The sequence below is a fragment of the Pteropus medius genome, unplaced genomic scaffold (assembly GCF_902729225.1).
Source record: "Pteropus medius unplaced genomic scaffold, Ma_sr-lr_union100, whole genome shotgun sequence".
NCBI classification, from domain to species: domain Eukaryota; kingdom Metazoa; phylum Chordata; class Mammalia; order Chiroptera; family Pteropodidae; genus Pteropus; species Pteropus medius.
In genome coordinates, this window is record NW_024349803.1 from 3,648,076 (window position 1) to 3,672,244 (window position 24,169).

Sequence of the window (24,169 nt, forward strand, 5' to 3'; positions counted from 1 at the left end):
TATTACCTTATACATTACACTTTTTCACTTACTATTGCATTTGCCAACACATCAGTGCTGCCATGCAGGACCTTGCAGACCCCCATGGGGACTGTTCTCGTGGATGACAATAAGGACCTGTAAATTATGTCGGTCTTTGTACCACATTCTATCAATTACTTTGCTAGAACAAATTTAAAAGCCATACTGTCTTGAAGCTACTTTAGAAATTTTGCCTTTAATCCCTGCCTCTGATACTTCTTTATCTGACAGAATCTTCCCTTTTCCCTGATGTTCTCCGTAACTTCTCCTTCTAAGGTTGGTGGATATCTTCCTGAACAAATTCAATATCTGGTCTCAGTTCTCACTCTCTCTGATCTCTCTGAACTTGATGCTTTTTACTTCTTTTCCATCCTGACGCGTTTTCCTTGCCTGGGAGAGCTGACATTGAGTGCTTCGGGTCCTCTGCCCCTATGACCCAATCCTTCTTCTTTACCATTCCTCCTCCCACTTCGTCGATGGGACTTTCTCTCATTGGCCTCACTCCTACTCCCTCTCCCACCTCTAGGCTGAGGCCCTCAAGCATCCCAAAGCTCTAACCTCCACACCCAACTCGTTACTTTTTTTGCTAATCACAGGCTCACATCTACATTCTCCTGTAACAGCCAATGTCTGGGGAGCATTTATCTCGGGTGTATACCAGATGCTGGGTTAAATGTTTTATGTGCACTGATTCATTCAGCTAATATGAATAATTATACTATATCCCAAGACATAGTGTTATCATCTCTATTCTGCAGATGAGGAAATGGAAGGGTTCAACAACTTTCTCACGACGACTCAGGAACAGCTGAGTCAGGATTCAAACCTAGGTCTGCTTGGCCCTTAATCACTTGATAGTCTTATCCCAACAATAAACTCACTTATTTGTAGAACTAAATCCACCATATTCGTTCAGACATTTCTTGAGCATGGTGCCCGGTACTGGATATGGAGAGATGGAAAAGGCTACCCCTGCCCGCTGAAAGCCCCCTAAAATCAGCTGCTTTCCATCACCAGGATTTCAATTCCAGACCCATCTTGGACTCAGTAATGTCAAATCTATTTTCATTTGGTACATGAGCATATGCGCGCACACACAGAGTCTTTGACTCTTCCAGGCATTATGTCCCTAACATAGCCAAGTTCCGTAAACTCAGCTCGTGTCTTTTCTGCCACTTGTGCACCCACCACCATCCTAAGCCAAAAAATTTTTCTTTTCAATTGAACTGCTGCCTTTGCCTCTTTGTCTCTCTCAAAGAAGCCAACAAGTGAATATTCCTAATGTTCTGACTTCACTGAGTTGCTCTCAAAAACCGTCAAGGGCTCTCCAACATTCAATTACCAAACAAACAAAACAAAACAAAACAAAACAACGTAAAAGGCCTTTGTAATTCATTCCAGCTTAAGCTCCTCCTCAATCCCTATGCTAGAGGTTTACCAGCCAAACTGAACAACTCACTGGTCTTCAAAGGCACCTGACACTTGCCTGCCTCCCAAAACGCTGCCTAGGTCACTCGGCAGGTACCATACTCTCTCTGTCCTGTGTAACAATCCCTCAACCACCGTCCAGGCCCTGCTCAAACACTACCCACCTACCCTCCGCCCGAGGTCTTTCCTCTTCTCTCCACCCTTTCAACTCTACCCATAAAATATTTCAGCCTTTCTCATCATACTTAGCACATGTTAATGTAAATACAAATTCTCCTGAAAATGTCTTTTTGACGAGGAATCTTCGTGGTCTGTCACACATTCAATTTTAAATGTTATTACAAAGACAAGTAATAAGAATCATCAGAAGATTCTCCCTTACATTATTGCTTTCATTTTTTTTTTTTTTTTGGCTTACAAAAAAAAATGTTTATTTTATAAACATTCGTTATTTTTTTTCAATATAATAATCTGTAAAAACAAAACAAAGAGCTAGATTATTTCATCTATAAGAGCTTAACTGGCATCTGTCAGATTCATGAACCAAACCAGATACATAGCTTTAAATACATCCCAAAGAGTCACCTGGTAGCAGAAAAATCAACATTCATAACCACTCGGGGGAAGGGGGAGAGGAACGCAGAATTTCAGCTGAAACATGTCTGCATTCTTCACAGTCAAATGCCAGTCTATGTGAAATGAAATCACCAAAATTGGCCAATGTCTAAATATAAAATTCAATGAAGAAGGGGAAAATGTTACACTTTCTATTGAAAAAGTCTTACTTTTATTTGGATTGTCTCTGACCAAAAATGTTCCCAGATGCTTTATGCTTATTGGCATCAACATTAACAGTAATATATACCTGTCACTATTTGTCCTAATAATCTGAGCAAAACTGCTATAACTGGTGACACGAAATACCTTTCAAGACATGCCTCCCTCTTAACTCTTTGTTCTATTTAATTAATACAAATAATGTACACTATATAAAGGTTTCTAGCAATGTGGATTAAAAACATTAGCAAAATCTTTTTGAAGGCCGCATCTTTATTCTGAAGCTAGTTTCGAATGATTATGATCTGTAATCACGGCCCTTGTACGCCATTCTTTCCCTACATTTACTGAATAAGTAAAACATGATGGAGAAACTTTATGATTTAACTTGTACTTGTTCTCATACTTAATGGATCAAAAGATTTCACAACTGAAACCTCAGCTGGCCATGTCCTAAGTTAAAACACATGGCAGGAAATGAAGTTTTCCATAAAATAACATTTAGAGTCTTCTACTGTTCAATAAAATAACAATACATTTGCCAACCTTTTACTAGCACACATTCTCAATGCTTTGACGAAGTCAGCATCTAAAAGGAAATTCCATCACATTGGTTTAAAAAGCAGGTTTTATGTAGGATATCTTGATGCTGCTGCAAAAGTCTCTGTACAGGAAATAGGTCTTTCTTTGGGGAACTTGACTGGCTTCCTCTGTTCATTCCCATTCATTCATTTGCTGGCTTAAAAATTTAAACAAAGCCAAGGTTAGCGATGACCTTAAACAAAAGAGGGCACAGAGAATTTCAGAGTTGAAGGAAAATTCACTCATCATCAAAAATACCATTTTACACATAAGGACACCAAGGCCCAGAGATATTATTTAAATTGGGGCAGAGGACCAATCTGATGAGTAGGAACCTGATGAAAAGAAACTGGTTTTATTGAAGTGATTTCCTGACAAGGAAAGTCCACAAAATCTGTCAACCGTACAACTTCTTAAGTGGCATATGCCCATCAACACTACATCCTGGCAAATGAACTTTCCTTGCTCCTACCAAGGGCTAACCTGTCCGCTGGGCCGACCTCCGCTCTGCCTTCTCAGGCCTTACTCGAGCAAGTATCACCCCTTCTCCCCCCTCCACAAGAACATGTGCGCGCACTTCCACCTCAAATAGCAGCAGCAGCAACAAACACCTATATATAGAGCCTACCATGTTCTAGGTACTTCACATACATTAATTCATTCAATCTTCACACAAACCCTAAAAGGTAAGTATTACTATTATCCTTATTTTACATATGAGAAAACTTGAGGTCCCAGAGCTAGTATGTGGCAGAGACTGGAATCCAGGCACTTGGCCACTGTGCTTTTAATGCTTCTCAAAATACCAAAAACAAAAAATTAACCCCCCTGCAAAAAAAAATCCTCTCCCTTAACCCAGCTATTGCCCCATTTCTCTGCTCCCATTCACGTGAAAGACTCTCAAGAGTTATATATGGTCCTGGCTCCACTTTCTTATCTCCCGTTCTCTCTCCAACACAATACGGTCAGGCTTTTACACTCAGTAATGTATTAAAGCCGATCATTCTAGTCACCCACTACCTGCTTAGCTAAATCCAACGACGACCTCTCAGCAGAATCCAGCACGTGTGGCCCCTCTCTCCCTGAAACATTTTTCCTCTTGGCTTCACCAGCACCCTGCTGATTCCCCTCTTGCCTCACTGTCCACTCCCTCTCCCTCTTCTCTCCTGGTCCTTCCTCTTCTGCTTAACCTCTACATGTTAACACACCCAGGGCTGAGGCCTGGGCCTTCTTTCTTCCCTTACTCTCTACACGGCTTAAACTTTTTATTTCCAGCAGTGAACTCCAAACTCATATATCCAACTGTCACTTTGAATTTCCTTTTCAAACAACACATCCAACACAGAACTCAATCTTATCTCCCAAAGTTTCTTCCTTTTTATTATGGGAAATTTCAAACATGTAAAACTAGTAAAAATAATATAATGAACCTCCATTGAACCCATGTTCCAGATTCAACTGTTAATATAAGTTGATATAACTCATGGTTAATATTGTTTCATCTGTAACTCCATCTACTTCCCACCTCCCATCCCAGATTATTCCAAAATTGAGTTATTTCCCCTTCTCCAAACTTATTCTGCTCCACATTAGCAAATATATGTCACCATCATCATCTACCTAGATTATTCAAATCCCAAAGCTAGAAATATGTTTCCTCTCCTCTCATTCTGTGAACCCCATTAGCCCTACCTCTGTCCCAGATCCACCTAATGCTCTTCATCCCCACCACTACCATCCTACTCTAAGCCACCATCACCTCTTCTAGGACTAGGTCAGTAGCCTCCAATCTGGTGTCAAAGTACAACAACAAAAAAAACAGTGCTTTCCCAAGCAAATAGATGACCAATTTAAAATGTATATCATATGTCATTTCCCTGCACAAAACCATCCAACTCCTAATCCAAGCCCACAGCAGTTTATACAAGCTGGGCCCTGCCTACCTCTCATCCAACCACCTTCCTCTGAACATGCCAAGTTCCTTCCTGCCTCAAAGCCTTGGCCCTTGCCAGTCCCTCTGCCAGGAATGCTGTGCACCTGGCTGGCTCTTTTTCTTATTCAAGTCTCAGGTCAAATGTTACACAGCCATTTACAATAGCACCCTTGTCCCCAGCCATTACCCTGTTTTATTTCCTTCGTAGCGTATATCACATGTGACAGTCTCTGGCTTATCTGTACCGTAATAAGTTCCATGTACAACAGGGACTTTACCTGCCTCATGCACTGCTGTGTCCCCTGCACCTATGACAGGGCTGGGCACACAGCAGGCACTTAACACATGTCTGCTGATATTAAAATAAAATCCATTTCATTTGATTAGATTCCTGGAGGTAAAATGGAAAAAAGCCTTGCCTCTTAGATTACTTAATTTATTAAAAAGCACTAACACTATACATTTTAGACATGAACAAGTTAAGTTCTGGACATAGTTAAGTAGAAGTAGAGGCAGGTCCTCATTTTTCACAGCTCATATCTATACAGAACCATAGAGTACACTCACATCATCACCTGATTGTCACTGCTGCTACTTTACAAAGTGACTCACCAGAGGTAGTACAGGTAACTAGCCACAGAGGTGAGATTAACACTTGTTGATGCTGCTCAAGGAAACATACTGAATGCCTACAGCATGCTGACACTGTGCTAGACACTGTGGCTACAGCACTGTTAAGCTGGATCTTCCTCTAGGGGGCTCCCTCTTTGCAGGGTGAGCTGTGTACCCTGGGGACCCCGAGGCCAGCTGCCAGAGCCATCAGACTGAACTTCCTTGGAAATTTCTCCAAGGATCTGCGGCCCAGGCCCTCTACATGCTCACGGTTACCTCTAGGTGGTGGGTGCCTGAGGTTTCTCCCTAGCTCTCTCTGCTCAGCCAGAGTTGACAGTGCCATGAAACTGGAAAGCCAAGCACTACTTGTCCCAGATTCTCCAACCAACAGACTCTGACAATCAAAGCAAACTAGGTGTCCAACTACTGGGAAATGTTCCATATTAGAGAGATGCTCTCCTCTCCCACCAAGATGAAGATGGCCACTCCAGCATACACTCTTCCCAAAATGTGTAGGTGATGACAAATAGTAAACGTTAAACTCAGGATATGGGCCAGCTCTCCAGCCAAGCAGCCCATCTCACTCAAACCTAGGCCTCAGCAAAACCACGAGTCCAGCAGATTATCAGTCCTTAATAATCAGCACTGGGATCCACAGGATTGCCAAAGGTCCCTGTCCCAGGAGCCCAGCCATTTGATTTGTTAGCTAACTACTGTGCCAGTATAACTGCTTCCTTTCTTCCGCCCAGTAACACCTAAGTGAAGTTTTGATTTTGAACAATGAAGAGGATATGTGAAATTTATCTTCCACTGTGTTGCTCAGTTAAACTTTATCTAAGTCAAGTGTCACATTTTTTTTTTTTTTTGTAGTAGAAAAACCAACTTGATGTCAAAGATTTGAGTTCAAAGACTGAATCCTCCACTTACTTGAACAAGTCTTTCAAACTTAGGCTGAAAATGTAATTTATTATCCAAAACATGGCATTTATGAAAAAGAAAGGGGGTGCTATTGATAATTCCACCAGGACAAGGGGCATAAGCCAGGGAAGTCAGGAAGCAGAACCACCCTGTCTAAATCTCCAAAGTCTTAACTTCCTCATCTGTGAAATGGGAATAAGGACCCCTGTACTTCTCTCCCAGGGTGGTTGTGAGAATCAAGTAACAACTTACTATATCATCAAGTGCTCTGTAAAGAAATAGGTAACAATACACATGAGGCATCTGTAAGCACAGACTTCTAGAAGTAGCAAACAAGTACAATTGAAAAAGCATTAGTGGTTTTTCCAAAGTCAGTTAAATGCACAAAACCAGTTCCTTCTGATCAGAGTTCCACTAGAATCTAAGGTCAGGGATCTTATTTATCATTTTCAATGCTGTAACCCAGAACCTGGCATATTTTCAAATTATTACATAAGAATTAGTAATTTAAAATATTCTTTCATTACCAAACTCTCCCATCAAATTGATGACTAGAGTACATCTTGCTTGGTGGGTCAGCTCTCTGCAGGGACCAAGCACACAGTGACTCCTCCAATGAAATCTTAGTTTTACCTGAACAATCTTACTGCACTACAATATTTCTACTCTTACCTACTTGACATTTCTGTTACCCTGTTATTCTTTGATCCCTAAGAAAAAAATGTGAACGCAACACAGTCCAATGTCATTCAATTCAGAGCTCAGTTTCCTGCATCAGCATGATCCCAAATTGGTTACATTTATTTACAGCCCCAAGTAAGAAGCATTAACATTATATCATAGTCATTCAGTAAGTTCTCTAAAGGAAACCCAGTGTCTAATAAGGAAAGGACATTTCTGGGTGGATGAGTGCTCCATTCTCTACCCACTCTGGAAGGGGCAGCAGGGTCCTTTGGCCTAAGAAGCATAGACCTGGGCTGGAGCTTCCCTCTGGCCCTGGGAGAAGCCACTAGATAGCTCCTAGGCTCTACTTCGTCTTTTGCAAGATGCAGATGCAATCTTATCCCTAGGCTACTTCAGATTTGAACTGAAGAGCAAGTAGCAGGTGGAGAGTTTTGTAAAGTATATCTGCAATACAGACAAGACCATGAGGTGAGCCAGTTCTGTTACGTCCCAACCTGAAGCGCTATTCATTTCAGCAAGTCCAAGGTTGAGCTTCCGCTCTATGGCTAGGAGCTGTCCTGTGGAAGGACTGAGGTGAGCTTTGATGACTTTATACCACTCAGGTAGTGACCCCAGACATCATCTAGCTTTATCCAGCTCCTCCCAGCTCCCAGCTCTTTTTCTCTTTGGGAAAGGAGTGGAAATTAGAAACAGACGAAAAAGATAAGAGTTGCAATTGGAAAATTCTTCCACCAAAGTAAGAGCATAGATGGAATTAGCCCTGTAATTTTCTGACTTCTGGGAATTAAAATCCTCAGCTTTTCAGTCACACTATTAGAGTTCACATTAACTTTCTGTGTAGTTTTCTTAAACATGGCTCAAAATAACCACCCCAAAAAGTCTCAATAATTTTGTCCTATAAAATTCAGAAATGGCTAATTCAGGGGTTGGCAAACTATGATCCACGGACCAAATCTGCATGTTTTGGTAAAGAACATATTATTGGAACCCAACCACACTGATTTGTCTATGTGTTATCTATGGCTATTTTCACACTATAAAGGCAGAGTTTTGTAGTTAGAGCTAAGATAGATAGCATGGCTCATGAAGTCTAAAATACTATCTAGCCCTTTACAGAAAGTCTGCCAAATTCTGCACCAGTTCTACGTGCCTCAAAATATAATAGAAAAGAGTACAGTCTACGACTGTTAAACCTCTTTTTCTTCAAAACTGGTAAGGTTTCACTTTTCAAAAAAGAAATTCTAACAGATCTCACATTTACAGAGTCAGCATTTTTGTGTGTTGAACAAACACCCCAAAAAAGTATTTTTGGATTTATCATTGGTGAGAAAAGCATATTTTCCCACACATCCATAAATGTTATGCAGAACTAATTTTACATGGACCTCACAAAACACTGGCTTAGAGCTGAATCCACAAACATACCACCCTTAGTGCCAAAGCAATTTTCTGAAAATAGTATTAGCTTGAAAAGTGGGGCCTAAACAATACTCTTGAACATAAAAGTGTCCTGCTATTATTAAAGTTAAGCTACTGTGACAATACAATGTCTAACCGTGTTACAGAAGTGTATAAATCATTCTTTATGTGAAATTTTTTTAACTTATAACACTAAACTCAATATATCTAAATATGTGAAGAATCACTCAAAAAGCAAAACAAAGTTCCAATTTATGTTTGTAAAAGAAAATGTGGTTATTCACTGAGTTAAAGGGTGAGGATCCTTATTCCTCAGCCCTTGGCACCCCTTCAGACGGTGGATTAACCTTCTCTAGTCTGAATATGGTGGAAAAAAGTCTGCTCATGGGAACAGTACCAAGAGCTCGTCCACCTTCCTTTCTCAGATGTCAGTACTTTCTCCCTTAATGAAATAGAAGTTGTTCTAAAGTAGGGATAAGAAGAAGGACCTTGACACATAATGTCAAAAAAAAAAAAAAAAAAAGAAAAAGAAAAAGAAAAAGAAAGGAAGAAGGAACGAATGAAGAAAGAAAGAAAAGCTAAGCTATTCATAAAATGTAGGCTCTAAAAGAAGTTCTATCCCTAAAACACAACCCTACACATCATACCTGTGAGGACAGTTTCCTGAATTGCTGCTATATTTCTTCCACCAAAAATTAATCCATTCGTTCCAAGTTCAAAGGGAAAAATTTGAGTATTTCACTGTCATCTTTTCAAATCAGTTGTCACATGTCCTGTTCAGAAAAGTTCTGAACAAAAAAATAACCTTTGTCCTTCAAAGGTCAAGCTCATCTATTATCTTCTCCATAAGGCAGTCAAACTGTGTACAAACTGTCCGGCCTAAGAAAACTTGCCACAGCCCAAAGATACAAACCTCCCGTCGAACGACATTTGCAGTTCTCTCCAAGTGATCAGTTTTCTTTTTGGATTTCATTATGCTTTAATAGAAAGTAAAATTAGGTTATTAAAAATTATCCTCATGAGAAATCATTAAATTAGTTTCCCCTGTAATATCATGACTATCCAAAATACAATATAACATTATGGATCCTAGAAAATGGTCAATGAAAATTTGCACGTCTAACTGCAGTTTAACAATTGACTGATGTTATGCACATTTAAGCAGTATGCTATGTTATGATTTCAGGAGTTTGAAATGCCTCTCGTAACCAACAGCAGGTCAGGTCTCTTTGAAAATCGACCTCAAATGACACTCAAGGGCAGTGGCTCACCTGGCTAGAGTAAGATGGCGCAAGGCACTGGGCGTCAATCTCAACGAAGCAGCCTGGGTGCAGATGGCTCCAACAGAGCTTCGTAAAAACCCAGAGACCACAACAGCAGCACAAGCCATGGTGCTTCCTGGGCAAACATAAAACTAAAAGTTAAAATATTTTAAGAAAAATCAGAAAAATATCAGACTATTTTAGGGGCCAGTGAAGAAGGGGCCAATCAATATTCAAGCTAGGTGTGCTTATGTTCTTACTCATCTAACAACAAAGCAATTAAGGGCCTAACTTCACCCTGAGAAAATTACTGCCATTATTTAGAGCTGATTCAATGGATCTCTACAGTACATACATATGTAATTATTGGTGCCATCAAATATTCATATTCTCTATTAGTTTCCAAAATCTCTGACCAAGCTCTATGACTAATCTTAAGCTATTACAGAAGAGGAGAGATTTTCTAATTGCCTGATAGTTTTATTCCGCCCAAACAGCATCACATAAGTTTTAACATTTCTTGTTTAAGTGCAAGGGGCAAATTGTCTGAGGTTTACAGCAATGAGAACGAACAAACTGCAACTATATTCATAACACAGGTAAATATCACAAATATTGAATAAAAGAATGAAAGTAGTCAGACTCTAAAAGTGCAAATTCTATGGGTCCAGTCATATAAAGTACAGAAACAGAAAAAATTAATCTACAAAGTTGAAGATCAAGTTAGCAGTTACCCTTGGGGAACTGACAACATTGTTTTTTAATCTGAATGCCGATTACAAGAGTATTCTCATTTTGTAAAAATTCATCAAACCACAAAGAATGTTTAGGGCAGTAAAAATAGTCTGTATGACACCATAATGATAGACACACATCATTAAACATTTGTCCAAATCCAGAGAACATACAACACCAAGAGTCAGCTGTAAACTATGGACTTTGGGTGATAATGATGTGTCAATGTAGGTTCATCAATTTTAACAACTGTACCACTTTGGTGGGAAATGTTGTACAGGGGAGGCTGTACATCTGTGAGGCCGGGGTATATTAGAAATCTCTGTACTCTCCCTTCAATTTTGCTATGAACCCAAAACTGCTCTAAAAAAATTGTCTTAATGAAAAAATTAATCAAGCTGTCCTCTTAGGATTTTTGTACTTTTCTGTTTGTACGTTATAAACTTCAATAAAAAATTTAAAAAACAAAAACCCAGAAAGGTTCCCAACATTTCAAATTCTAAAAACTACTAGCCTATCAGCAAAATCACTGATTGGGAGTCAGATAATGCATTTTTTCGGTTTCTACCATTTTGCTTTCCTCAGTTAATTTGTAAATATTTCTATAGCCAAGGTGGCTGCTTTTAACACATTATACTGCTGTATCTGTCCTTACCCACCTTAGTTAGCTTGCAAATAAATGGAGACAAATGTGAACACTCTTTTTTTCTAAGTTCTTTTGAAGGTACTATATAAATTAATGGTAATAAACTTAGTGTTAGAAAAATATTCAAGCTAGGTGTGCTTATGTTCCTACTCCATATTCATTAATTTAGCCATTCATTTGACAAATATTTATTAAGAGCCCATTATGTGGCAGGCACTGAAGATACAGACGTGAACAAAACAAAAACCTTCTTAGGGAGCTTATATTTTAGAAGGCAGAGATAGAACATAAATAAAAGTAAATAAATCAGGTGGTGATATAAGTCACATCTAATTTATTCAGTTATAATTAAATCCTATCAAAAAGCCGCCGTTTCATAACTAATCTTTAGATACCATTGTATGATGTAGCATCTTGGTAGATGAACATGTTACTTGATATTTTCCCTAGTACATGAAAAAAGTATAAGGCCCCTTTACCTCATGCAAGACTACTAAATGTAGTTTCTCTCCTTCAAAATGTGCTAAACCAAAAATGGCATGTTAATCACTGAAAGAAACTTACTTTAGAAGCCCATGAGATCCTAGGAGTCATTAAGTATATGGCTGGCTGACTGACTGACATGCAATATTTTGGTCCTGGTATTATACTGAGACCTTCGGATACACACCAGTTGGAACACGAACAGTGTTTCCATATATTGACATTCCCACAAAGTTCCTGTAATGGCAGAGACGACATATAAGAAAATGTTTTGGGAAACTTAAAAAGCATTACTATTTCTTAGCTGCAGAAGGAAAGCTCATTATAATCAGCAGGAATCACCTCACGGCAAGTCTATTCTCAATTATCCCCTTTCCATCAATTCTTCCTCTTCATGCTTCCACTTTTCTTTTTTCTGATTTTTTTTTCTACTTTCCTAATTGCTTCTCTTACTGCTTCACTTTTCATCTTTCTTGGCCTTTAATTCCTGCTACTCAGGAAAAACCAGACCAACAGCTGGAATGATACAGCCAGTGTCATTTAAGGCCAAATTCTCTCATAAAAATTAACTGATATATATAGTTTAATATGAAACATTGTTCTGCTCAATGTTTTAGACAACTATTGCTAAAATAAACTGTCCTCACATAAGATATATATTTTAGTGATTATGCTGTTTGAATGGCCTACCACTCAAACTAGAAAACAAAGAAATGTTAATTTTTACAAGCTGTTCTCTAAAATTCTAAAATCTTGTTTTATAATAGTAATCATGACCGAGAGTGCCACCTACTGGTAAATAAAGGGTATTTTTATAAAAATGTGTTCAAAGTGACTTCCAAAGCAATAAGGTATTTAAAAAACAAAACTACCTATTTTTTAAAATATATCAAATGGTTTCATATATTTGATGTAAATATTTAATTAACTATGCAACAGTAACATATTATTTTCTAAAACCATACAAACAAGAATATTCCATAAACGTCTGTATTCTCATAGGCCTTACTTACCTCACCAAAAATATTCTTAATTAGCTCTATTTCTAAGACAGAGAAAACTATCATAAATGCCAAATAAAACATATCCATTTATGCAGTAAAAAAAAAATTACTGCAAGCAACAGATTAAATTTGATATTTAAAATGAACCATACTGGTTTCTGTTCAATAAGTACACAAAATTTATTTAACAATTAATGGGGTGCCAGGCACCATTTCAGGCCATGGAGACAGAGTAAAGAACCAGACACAAGGACCTTGCCATCATGCAGCTTTTATTACAGTGCGTGTGACAGATAATAGTAAACAGATAATGAGATAATTACAGATTATAATGTGTGTGATAAGAGGAAATAAGTGATGGGGCAGGTGAGGAAATACCAGGAAAGCTCTCTCTCAAGAGACATTTTAGTTGAGACCTGAATGATGATGAAGAGGCAGCGAAGCAAACATTAAAGGCACGGCATTTTGGCGGAGGCCCAATCACAGAAATAAGTATATTTGGTGTGTTAGAAGAACCACAGCCAGTGTGACTGGACAGCAGTGAGCTAGGTGAGAGTGATATGAGATGAAGTCGAGCAGGTAGCACACGCCAGATCACATCAGGCCATGGTAAGGGTACGTACTTTATTCTAAGGGCAACTGGAAGGAACTAAAGTGTTTGAATAAAGCAGGAGAGGGACATGATTAATCTACATTAAAAGATCGTGCACACTGCTAAGTGAAGAACTGATCACAGAGGGGCAAGAGTTTAAGCAGGAAGTCCAGTTAGAAAGCCCCAGTCTAAGATTAGAGTGGGACAAAGCTACAGAGATGACATAAGTAGATGAGCATGGAATGTATCTTGGAATTAGAGCCCTAGGACGTGTTGACAGATTGGATGAAGTGTGAGAGAACAGTGAGAGAAAAATCAGAAATGCCTCAGAAAGCATTAATGCTGAAATGAAGTAAATTCACAGAAATACCATGGCATCTGTTGATTTAGAATCCTCGGTGCCACTGAGGGAGTAAGGGGCTTCTGGGCATTTAGCATTTGGTAAGGGAACCCTAGCAGTGTCCAAGTTATTTCGAGAGTGCTTGATTTGTAATCCGTGGTACTGGGCTCAGGTCTGACTCCTTCCTGCTTTTTGATCTTAGGCCAGTCATCTTTGACCATTTTTAAATGGGAATGCCAACACTACTTCATTGGATTGCTTAGAGGAATAAATATCTATGGAAGTATCTGGCAAGGAAGAAGAGTGTTACAAAAACCTAACCCAAATACATTAACCCCCTGCCTCCCTACCAAACAATCTAAAGAGGTAGTGGTTTGATATTGCTAATAAACAACTCCCCTTAGCCTGATACACAACAGCACTCATAGAACAGTTTCTATTACATAATTATGATCTATTTCCAAACTTGATTTTATGCTAATTATTTTAGTCACTGTTAATTTCCAGATCAGTAGTGTTAACATTTCATGATTTTAAAAAAAAAATTTTTGACCTCAAATGATCCTATAGCAACTAGTAAATCTGCTTTTGTCATGCTTCCAGGGTCCCGAAATGTCGCATTACTGAATGTTTCCATTACCTTTCAGGAATAAATGTAAAGTTTAGTAGTTACTGTAATGTTTTATTTAAAATACTGGGTGGAGAAAAAAAAACGCACATGTTTGGCTATGTTTTTATTTTATTCAGCACAGAATGAACTCAAACTGCACAGAACCATACAGGGAACTTCCTCTAGCCAGACAAGGGTATGGCCAACAGATGGCAGGATGAAAACAGTCTGGAAGGCCAAGGAGACACCCAAATCTAGGTCTCAAGGGAATCAGCACAGCTCTAGCAAAAATCTCAGCAGTCTGCAGAGCTTCAGGGCTACTTGTTTAATCTAGCTCTGCTTCAACACCATCATATCAAGATGGCATCAAAGTTATGAAAAGCCTAGGTTCTGGGATCAGACGGATTTGAGTTCTCACCATAACTTACTGCCACTCACTAGCTTTGCCTCTTTAGGCAAGTCTCCTTAGCCCCGAAATCTCAAATTTCCCAATGGTGAAGATGGTACTGATGATACCTATTACCTCATTGGGTGATTTTAATGATATAATAATGCATGTAAACCATCTGGTACAGTGCCTGGCACATAGTGTCAATTATTAATTCATGTCTCATTAATTTTTCTTCTTCCATTTTAGGTAATATGTACTCAAAGAAAAATTGGAAAATTACAAAGAAATTATAAAAAAAATTACCCAACGACTCCTGTAACTTTTAGGACTAACCTCAGATTTTAAGATTCCCTAGAAAATTGTTTTTGATAGATCCAAACTGCTTTCCAAAAGGTCTACCAATTTATACTTCCATGAATCAAATATGACTGCACCCATTTCTGTACACTCAAAAATGGCTCATCTTTAATTTGTAGGTACTTATTCTAAGAAGCACTGAAGAACTAAAGATGGTTCCCAACCTCAAAATGCTCATTGGGACTACAGAATAGCCACTGAAGATTCTCCCCTGCCCTCCTGTCTCCAAGATGCTACCTAGGAAGTATCTGTGTCTACAGAGAACAGTCACTGGGCTAAGCTGGCTTTGCTAGAATTCCTTTTTTGCTCAAAGAAAGCAGAATCATCCTAGTTAACCCTCAAAAAGTTTAAAAATCTTTCCTAACTGCTGGGTAGATCTCCAGTTATGCGAAATGGAGTGTCTGTGAGCCTTTGAAACAATGTATAAACTCCTTTAACATAACTTCTGAATCTTCTCCCAAAGACTCCTCTGCCTTTAGGTTTTCAAGTCTGAAAAGAGCTAAACCAGGTGGAACTTCATTTCAGTGTGCATAAAATTTGGTAACTTCATGCAAACATTTGTGTACATAAATAAGCATAGGGATGTGTACATATGTGTATGTGTATTATGTATATGTATTATATTAACATAAACTAAATATGGTACATGCAGTTGCTGAATCAAATAAAACTCATCATTTCCACACAAAAGTAGAATGTTAGATCTGAAATGGATCTTGCCAATCATCTCTAATCCAATCCTTTTTCAGTCAGAAGAAACAAGAACCAGCTCTCAGAGCTAGTTCCACAATAGTCAGATTCTGAGCCCAGGTCTGCTTCTCAGCAGAGCTTTTTTTATTGCATTGCATTCCTTCTCTGCCAAGATTTGAATTAATGCCTAGCAATGAAGCAATATCTCCATGTTGTACTAAAACAGGCACGAGCACTGCTTCCAAGACAGAGCACCTTTTATCTGTATTTCATTTCCCATATAAATAGGCCTCGTGGTAATAACTCTGCCTGCTGATGCCATTACTTTTATGAAAAAGAAATTGTGGTTCACGTAAGTTAATGAATTTGTTCCCAAGCTTTGGCAACACACAGGCTCTTCATCTTCTAGTTATATGATTTTGGTCAAGATTCTCAACTCTCTGTATCTTAGTTTGAAGATTAATAACATGGAGTAACATCTAAACTCCCAAGGTTAATGGAAGATTATACTTAGCGCAACATCTCGCACATAGTAAACTCTCTAAATAAAAGATGACGTTTTCAATGTTACTACAAATCACTGCAGTAAATAATGTCATATGCTTGGCACACATAGGAGTAGAACTCAGTCCGTCTCCCAGGTCTTGATCCTTTCAGCAAAACAATTTAGGGCATCTGGATATAATAGGGAGTAAGGAAGAAGCGGAGATATACCTGAAGAGACGAGTGCAGCGAGGAAATACAAGCTAGACGTCGCTCTGAGCTCAAGGTCACCCAGTTAACCGAAATTCCAAGGTTGCTTTTCGTCCGTCACCGGGAAGGCACGGAGGGAGACCGAGAAAGCTGAACTGCTCGTGCCGCTGCCGAAGACCAGAGCGGCGGCTCTTGCCCCAGGGGCGCCGAGCGCGGGAAGTTTGCTCCCTAGGCCTGCGGCGGCCTTCAGCCGGGTCTGGTTGGGGCCTCCTAAGGTCGGTGGACATGAGCTCACCCAACAGCAGCCGCGGTCAAACGCCTCCGCGCCGCCAGCCCTACGGAAACCTAGGCTGCAGACCCGGGCCAAATTCCACGGCCGTGCCTGGAAGCTTCCAGGTGTCCCCGTCGTGACGTAGCGGCAGCGCGACCGGTCATCACGTCTATTGGTCGCTTCCGTCCAATGGGCGAAGCGGTGCACGACGACTCGGCAGTGAGCGCCGTCTTCCGCTGTCTCCGCCCCCTCGCTCAGGCATCTCCATGGTGACCGCTACAGGGTCACCCATTTGGCCTCCAAGCCCGCAGTGGCGTCATTGTCTCCTCGCCGGAAGCGCTAGTTCGGGCTGTCGGTGCATGGTGACACCGCCCGGCTGCGGCCCGCATCTGCTGGGTTAGAACGACCCGGCTCGGTGTCGGGAGGAGGGGGTGACAGGCACTCTGCTGGCCCCAGTGACAATGGCGGTGTTTCACGACGAGGTGGAGATCGAGGACTTCCAATATGACGAGGACCTGGAGACGTATTTCTACCCCTGCCCGTGTGGAGATAACTTCTGCATCACCAAGGTAACTTCGGATCGAATCCCTCCGGGCGACTTATTAGAGCTGACGCATTTTCGCTGTACGACGTCCCTTCCGCCATTCAGTCGCCCATGTGGTTCATAGTTATTGTTTTGTCTTGTTTATGAATCTCTGCAAAATTGATACTCTATACACTGTCAGTGGGCACATCGTTCAGGCCTTCAGTCAGGCTGGGGGTAGAGGGTGAGCATCATCAGACTTATCGCCATTCTCCCGCACTTAGAGTCCTACTTCGGGTCTCACTTCCTGAGATAGTTCCTTGGAGGAAGTGACGCGTTTTTGTCTTCCCAGAGGTTTTGAGGCGACTGAACCTTGACTAACCTTACTGGTATTTCCCCCAAGTGACGCTTCCAGGGGAAAAAAAGGGGGGGGGGTTGGCGTTTCTCTCGGAAGGCCCTTTTGGCCCTCGCAAAAGGGAGGCAAGTCGCAGAGGAGCTTGCCCATAGGGGTGGCAGGGTTTGGGAGGAGGAGATGGCAAAGGGAAGACTATACTGATCATACGTGTTTGATTTTGTTACAGGAAGATTTGGAGAATGGGGAAGACGTGGCAACGTGTCCTAGCTGCTCTCTCATTATAAAAGTGATTTATGACAAAGTAAGGGAACACATTTTAAAAGGTGGGAGAAGGGTCGCAATGCAAGAACCTATAGCAACCTGTCTATATGTTAGTGCAGGAGAATGTTTTCTAAACAGTGTGTTAGGTAAATGCTATGTTTTTAAAAACATTTTAAAAGCCATTAATAAACAGCTGTATCGTAAATTAAAATTTTTAAAGCTCAGATTAACTCATTTTAGCCTTGGCAAGGCAATAAGAAAACTTTTCTGTATCTAATGAAAATTATTGCTTCCTATATAGAAAAATAATTATAAAGGTTATTTAATTGACAGTCTTTATTCCTACTTTATTTAATAAGTAATTAAAATCGTTCAGTGCTCCTAGGCTTATTTTCAAAGGAAAAATTGTATAGTATTTCTTACCTGGCTTATATATAGAATGTCAGCAATATATTGTTTGAGAAATAGTCATAGTTGTAATTTTACAATTTCATTTTAGTCTTTAGTTGTCCTGTTGTTTTTCACCCAAAGACATTAACACTAGAAAACAAAATAAATGTTATTACTGCCCATCCATACCCCAACTTTTGGTCAGTACTTGGAATAAAGTCTTAAGTAAGAAACTTAACATTCTTTTCTCTTTTTGATATGTAATTGACATAAAACAGTTTAACCTTCTTAAGGATGAACTCTAAAATGAGTATAGGGAAGGTGGGACCAGGCACTTAGCCTCATGAGAGGATAGTTTAGACTGTAATTTAGAAGTTTACTGACTTATTCATATATTAAAATGTGTTCTAGAACAAAAAGAGAATGGGACAATGGAGAGCAGGAGTGCCGTTTGAGGAGATGTTATAGATTTAAATAGGGTGATCATGGCAGGCCTTGTAGAGCAAAGACTGAAAGAGTGAGGGAGTGAGCCCTATACATATGATGGGTAAGAACAGCCTGGCAAAAGGAACTTTCAGTGAAGGGGCCCTTGGCCAGGAACATGCTTAGTTTTATCAAGGAACAGCAAGGAGGCCAGCGTGACCAGAGCAGAGTAAATAAGGGTGAGAATTGTCTAAGATGAATTACTGGAGTAGGCAGATCACAGAGATGTTTGTGGGCCACTTTAAGGACTTTGGCTTTTCCTGTGAATGATATAGAGAACCGTTGGAAGATCCTTGAACAAGGGAGTGCCATGGGCCAGCTCGAGTTTTAAAAGAGGGATTCTGGCTGCTGTGTCCAGAGTAGACTGTGAAGGAACAGGGGCAGAGGCAGGAGAACCAGGTCGGAGGCCGTTAGACTAATCAAAGGAGGGGATGAGTAGCTTGGACCGGCTGCAGCAACAGAGATGGTAAGAAATGGTTGGATTCTGGATATACTTTAAAGGACAGGGATTTTTTTACTGATTGGATATAGGATATGAGAGGAGTCGAGGATGATTTAAACACTTGTGGCCTTTGTAACTGGAAGGATGGATTTACTACCAGCTAAGATGGGGGTGGCTGCAGGTATAGGAGTGGAAGTTGGGCGTACTATGTTCAAAAGGTATATTTTTCATCAAAGTGGAGCTGGTGAGAAACCGATTGGATATCCAAGTTTGGAGTTCAAAAAGTGGTCAGCAAGCACTGTAAATTTGAGATTTATCAGCATGTAGATAGCATCTAGAGCCATGAGATTGGATGAGATCACCAGGACTGTGAATGTAGTACAGATGGACAAAAGAAAGAACGGAACCTTGGGGCACTGCAACGTAATAAGTCAGGGAGGGAAGTGAGGAATCAGCAAAGCTGGGGGAGAAGGAGCAACCACTGAAGGAGGAGGATTCATATTCCAATATCATATCGTGGAAGCCAGATGAGAAAAGGTAGAGGAAGTACTCAACCTTGTCAGATGCCACTGATAGAAAGATAACTGGAAATTAACCATTGGCTTTAACAGGGTGGCCATTTGTGATGGTTATAAGAGCAGTTTCAGTGGAGTAAAGGAGACAGAGCCTGACTGATGGGAAACTTGTTGGAGAGAATGAGAGAATAGGAAGCAGCAAGTGTAGACTTTACTTTCAAGGAGTTTACTACAAAGGGGAGGAGAGACATGGAGCAGTAACTGGTGGGGATCATGAGAGGGCCTAATGGTGGTAGACATTCAGCTACGTGGGTGAATGGAGACACAGGAAGTTGGATTTAACCAGCTTGTGGATTTGCCAAGTGAATAGGAAGGAGTGAGAGAAGAGCAATTGTGATAATTGACCGTGGAATTTAAACTAGGTAAAGAAAACATTAAGGGAGTGAGCAGCAGTGTAAAGGTGGTAGGATGAATATGCTAGAGATCTCAGAGGGGTTGGAATGAGGGATCCAAGGCGGGTACAACAACAGAGAGGAGTAGTGATGATATAGTTTCATGACGTAAGATTCAAAGTTGGTGGGGTTTTGAGAGGGAAGGAGAGCAGTAGCGGAAAGGAGCGACCAGCTTCTCCTCCAGTCTCTGTGGTACTGGGGCTCTGAGAAAACACGGAGCCATCACTTGAGGGGTTACAGGTGAAACAGTGCCCTTAGGGGATGGCCTTTTCTCAGCCTCAGCGTTACGGATATTTTAGGCTGAACAACTTTGCTGTACAGAGCTGCCCTGTGCATTGGAGGGTGTTTAGTAACATCCCTGGCCTGTACCCATTAGCCAGTAGCACCACCCCCTCAGTCGTGTCAACTCAAAATGTCTCCAGATGTTGCCAAATGTCCCCTGGAGGCGAAATCAACACACACACACCACCACCACCAGCACTACACCTTGAGACCACTGTGTTAGAGCAAGAATGTGCAGGGACATTTTAAAGAAGAGGTCGAGAATATGGAGCATTGTTCTAATGATGGACCATGAATTCCAAAGAGCACATTGGGAAGGTTCCAGGTGCTAGGCAGGAATAAGAGAGTGAAAGGGGCAGGATACAGGCTGATCCTTACGGTGACCAGATTGCAGGAGATTAGGGGTAACCTGGGAGGCAGAGATTTCTTGCAGTAGCTGATGTAAACAGGATAAATGATCAGAGATCGGATTTCATTTATAAAGCAGCTAACATTGCAAATAATGTTGGTTGGGAAACACATAAAGAGCTGTCCCTTTTGTTGGAAGAAATAATTACTTTGAAGAGGATGGATATTTGAATGACCAAATGTCGAAGTGGAGAAGTTTTAGTATAAGTAGTAGTTAATACAGTAACTTCAAAGGTGTGGCAATGTCTTTATAAGTGTGATTTCTGAGAAGTGGATGCTTCTGTAGTGAAAGTGAGCATGCTTGTTTATAAGATAAGGTGCTTTATATTAAATATGAATTTAGGACTAAAAAATGATACACTTTTAAGTTTATAATTCTGGTGTTGACATTGACTCCAAACAAGGATGAAGTGATACAACAATGGGAAAATTCAAAACTGGATTGATTCTGTGACAAGATGAAAGTTTAATATTAATATGTTTGTGACACAGACACTGAATGATTAATGTTACGTTTGTTCTTTCTTAGGAGCAGTTTATGTGTGGAGAAACAATCCCAGCCCCTTCCACCAGCAAAGAATTAGTTAAATGCTGAAAAACACTAGGAATCCAAATCCTGAACATTTGGGAATGAGCCAAGCTGAAAAAATGAATGCCGAGTTACTGGCTTCTTCATGAGGACAACCGTTTTGTAGTTTGCTGTTCCATTAGAGGATGGATTCTTTCCATCGGCTGCCAAGTTCATCTCCAATTAAAGGAGCAAGTCTATGACGTGACACACTTGGATTTTGTGCTTAGAACTTTGAGTTGGAAAAAGTGTTCTTAATTTTCCATCTGAATTTAAAGGAAGACAATTTCAAATCAGTGCTTTCTTTCCATTAGTTTTATTTTTATATCTTATAACTAATTATTATCTGATAGCAACATCATCTACCTCAAAGTCATTAGGATTCCTTAATAAAAAAGAGATTTTTATTTTCGAATTGATTATTAAGATTATTAAAGTTAGTCCTTTTTGAAATTTGACATCAGCTTTGCTGTTCTGAACTTAAGAATATTAGTTCCCACTCCAATCCAGTCTTCTCAGTCTTGCCATTATTAGAATGTTCCCGTTGTTAAGCATGCCTTTTCCGTTGTAGTTCATGCTTTGTGTTCTGGTCATGGTATTAGGAAATATACTGAGCTCACAATTTTTCCAGAGCTAAAAATTAGTGAGAAAGAAAAGTCAAAAAGTGAAATGGTCAAAGAGCGTGGCATTTCTCTATCGATATTCTGCATGCTTCTTGAAAATCAGGACAGGATTAAAACAAACAAACAAACAAAAAAAACAGCCAAAGGAAGCGAAATTGGTAACAGAATGATAAGTGAAAAACATGCCAAAGTAGTAAATTAAATACTTGAACGTTGTTGCCAGATCAGAGCAAATGTTTCTGTGTCTTGAGTTCTTGTTTGTCTGTTAATTTTTAGATATAGCTAATGAAATTGCATTCTAGATCAAGGGTAATGTCAAGTCTTCATGGCTGGTGGTAGTGCTTTTAGCATTATCGCAAAATCAAGTCACTACTCCTAAAAGGCAAAACTCTTGTATTTTCTGAGGATGAACTTGAAAATGAGATGCCCGTTCTAAATAAGTATGGCCCTGAGAGCACATCTGATAATCCTCTGTAAGTTGCAACCAAACCAAACATTTGCTCTTACAGAGAAATATTGCCCTGGAGAAAAATATATAAATATAGGCCACCAGTCTTCCTTTGCTGCAGTGCTGAGAGTAGCAAGAAATTAGAATCACTTACATGGAAATTCAGAGATTCACTTTATAATTTTGCTGTGTGTATATAAAGTTTAAAAATAAAACATGTCTGGCAGTTTATTTTGGGAATGGCTCCTATAATTAGAAAGAAAAATAGCTTGCCAGAATGTGAACATTCTATTACTGATTGATAAATGTGCTGCACACACTCATCGAGGTTTAAATTAAAATGAGTGCCTTTTTTTTTTACCTGCTAGCAGCATGGCTATGTGCAGCCATTAGGCTTAGAAATATATCATTTTAAAAAAATGTGTGCTAGAAGTGCTTGGTACATGATATGAAGCATTATATGGCATATTCTTGATGTGATGAGAAATCTCATTGTTCGAGACACTGACATCCCAGAAGTAATCCACAGTTGCTTTGGAACCAGTGATGGCTCTGATGAACAGAGCAGGTGCTGACCCTGTGGGAATGAGCTGCAAAGAGGAACAAACTGTCCCATACACAAATGTTGATGGTTTATAGGTATTGATGACATTAGCTCCTTCAGCTGGTGATAAATTTCAAACAAGAACAGACACCCTTGATATAGGTCAATGAGCACAGAAGAACAGGAAGACAAATTGCCCTAGTCCAAACATCCCAGCAGAAAAGAAGCATAAACAGCAATCAGTGATCAGCGATAAGCTGCAATCATGGAAACGATTTTGTTTCCAAAGCAACTGAATCACTAAATTTCTTAACTACAAAAGAACACATCAGGATTTAAATTTAAATTTCTGTTAAGCAGAAAGTAAAACCAGGCAGGGTCTTTTCAGATATTCAGCTAGAGTTCTGTGTGATATATGTGCCTTATTTAGCTCAGCAGATATTTTTGGAGCACCTCAGAGAACATTTATAATCCAGCCTCTGTCTCTTACTAGCTTTATAATCTTTGGCAAGGCCAGTGGATTCTTGATCTGTATACTTATAAGACTGGATCAGGTAATTTCTAAAATGTCAGTTCCATAATTTCGGGCATTGTAGCTTGCAGGAGCTGAAGTGGCAATTGAAACCTTTATAAACTCTAAATCACGAATTACAGAGACTCCATTCTTCAATAACAATATTATTACACTTCGGAGTTTGAAAATTATAGTCAACTGTTTAAAGCATTCTACATGTCCTTTCCACATTTAGAAGCATTTTCCTAGCACTCGACATTTTTGTAACTGTAAATATTAATTTATTACCAAAATAATTGTATTGGCAGGCTAAATAAAGTCAGATCATTCAGATCCATTTGTTTTCATGTGTTTTTTTCTTCCCTGAAATACCAACATTTTATATTTAAGAAATTTGGTGTAATTGTATATGACATAGAAATCTCTAACCTGCTTTGGGGCATTGTAAATAGGTTTGGGGTATTAACAGAAGAGTTTTTTTAAAAAGGAAAGAAATTGCCACTGTTCCTATAGTCTGGCCATATGCATTTGGGATCTGGATTTTTATTGTTATTTGAAATATATATACATCTTTGAATCAAGTAGCATTAAGGAAAAGATAGTTGACATTCTTAGGTGAGTAATTCAGTTTATTACTGGGAAAGAAGACATCTTTTATTTAACGCTAATGATCAATTCCTGCAGTGGTTTGAAAGCCCAACCCTGGTCAGTTTGAGTCTCAATTCCTCCACTAAAATCTTGGACAAGTTCCTTAATCTTTTTGTAGCGCCAGATCTTACTCTGAGAAATACCATGCTAGTACCTCTTTCCTAGGTTTATGTTTGCTCTGTGGATCCATTCATTCAGCAAGTGTGGAGTGCCTGTTACCTTCTAGGCACTAGGTGAGGACAAACAGGGTTTCTGTCATTATGGA

At 39.7% G+C, this 24,169-nt stretch overlaps 2 protein-coding genes across 4 annotated transcripts in view; one reads left to right on the top strand and one right to left on the bottom strand.

Annotated features, from left to right (window-relative positions):
* OXNAD1 (oxidoreductase NAD binding domain containing 1) overlaps positions 1-16,669 on the bottom strand; it is a 34,502-nt gene extending 17,833 nt beyond the window's left edge. The window contains exons 1-4 of one of the 2 annotated variants that reach the window (XM_039837050.1): positions 16,199-16,669; positions 11,582-11,737; positions 9,646-9,772; positions 9,288-9,351 (exon numbers count right to left, since the gene is read on the bottom strand). In XM_039837050.1, coding sequence (XP_039692984.1) covers positions 9,288-9,351; positions 9,646-9,764 — 183 coding nt within the window. In that variant the 5' untranslated portion in view covers positions 9,765-9,772; positions 11,582-11,737; positions 16,199-16,669. The remainder of the gene's footprint in view (positions 1-9,287; positions 9,352-9,645; positions 9,773-11,581; positions 11,738-16,198) is intronic. The other variant, XM_039837051.1, reaches the window with a different exon arrangement.
* Positions 16,670-16,756: 87 nt separating this feature from the next.
* DPH3 (diphthamide biosynthesis 3) lies at positions 16,757-23,593 on the top strand. Of its 2 annotated transcripts, none has more exons than XM_039837052.1 (3): positions 16,757-17,017; positions 17,553-17,649; positions 21,089-23,593. In XM_039837052.1, exons 1-3 carry the CDS (start codon positions 16,910-16,912, stop codon positions 21,145-21,147), a joined length of 264 nt encoding a protein of 87 aa, XP_039692986.1. In that variant the 5' UTR covers positions 16,757-16,909; the 3' UTR covers positions 21,148-23,593. The 2 variants fall into 2 exon arrangements, with proteins under 2 accessions (XP_039692986.1, XP_039692987.1); XM_039837053.1 differs by having other exon boundaries at positions 17,553-17,627.
* The last annotated feature ends 576 nt before the right edge of the window (positions 23,594-24,169 follow it).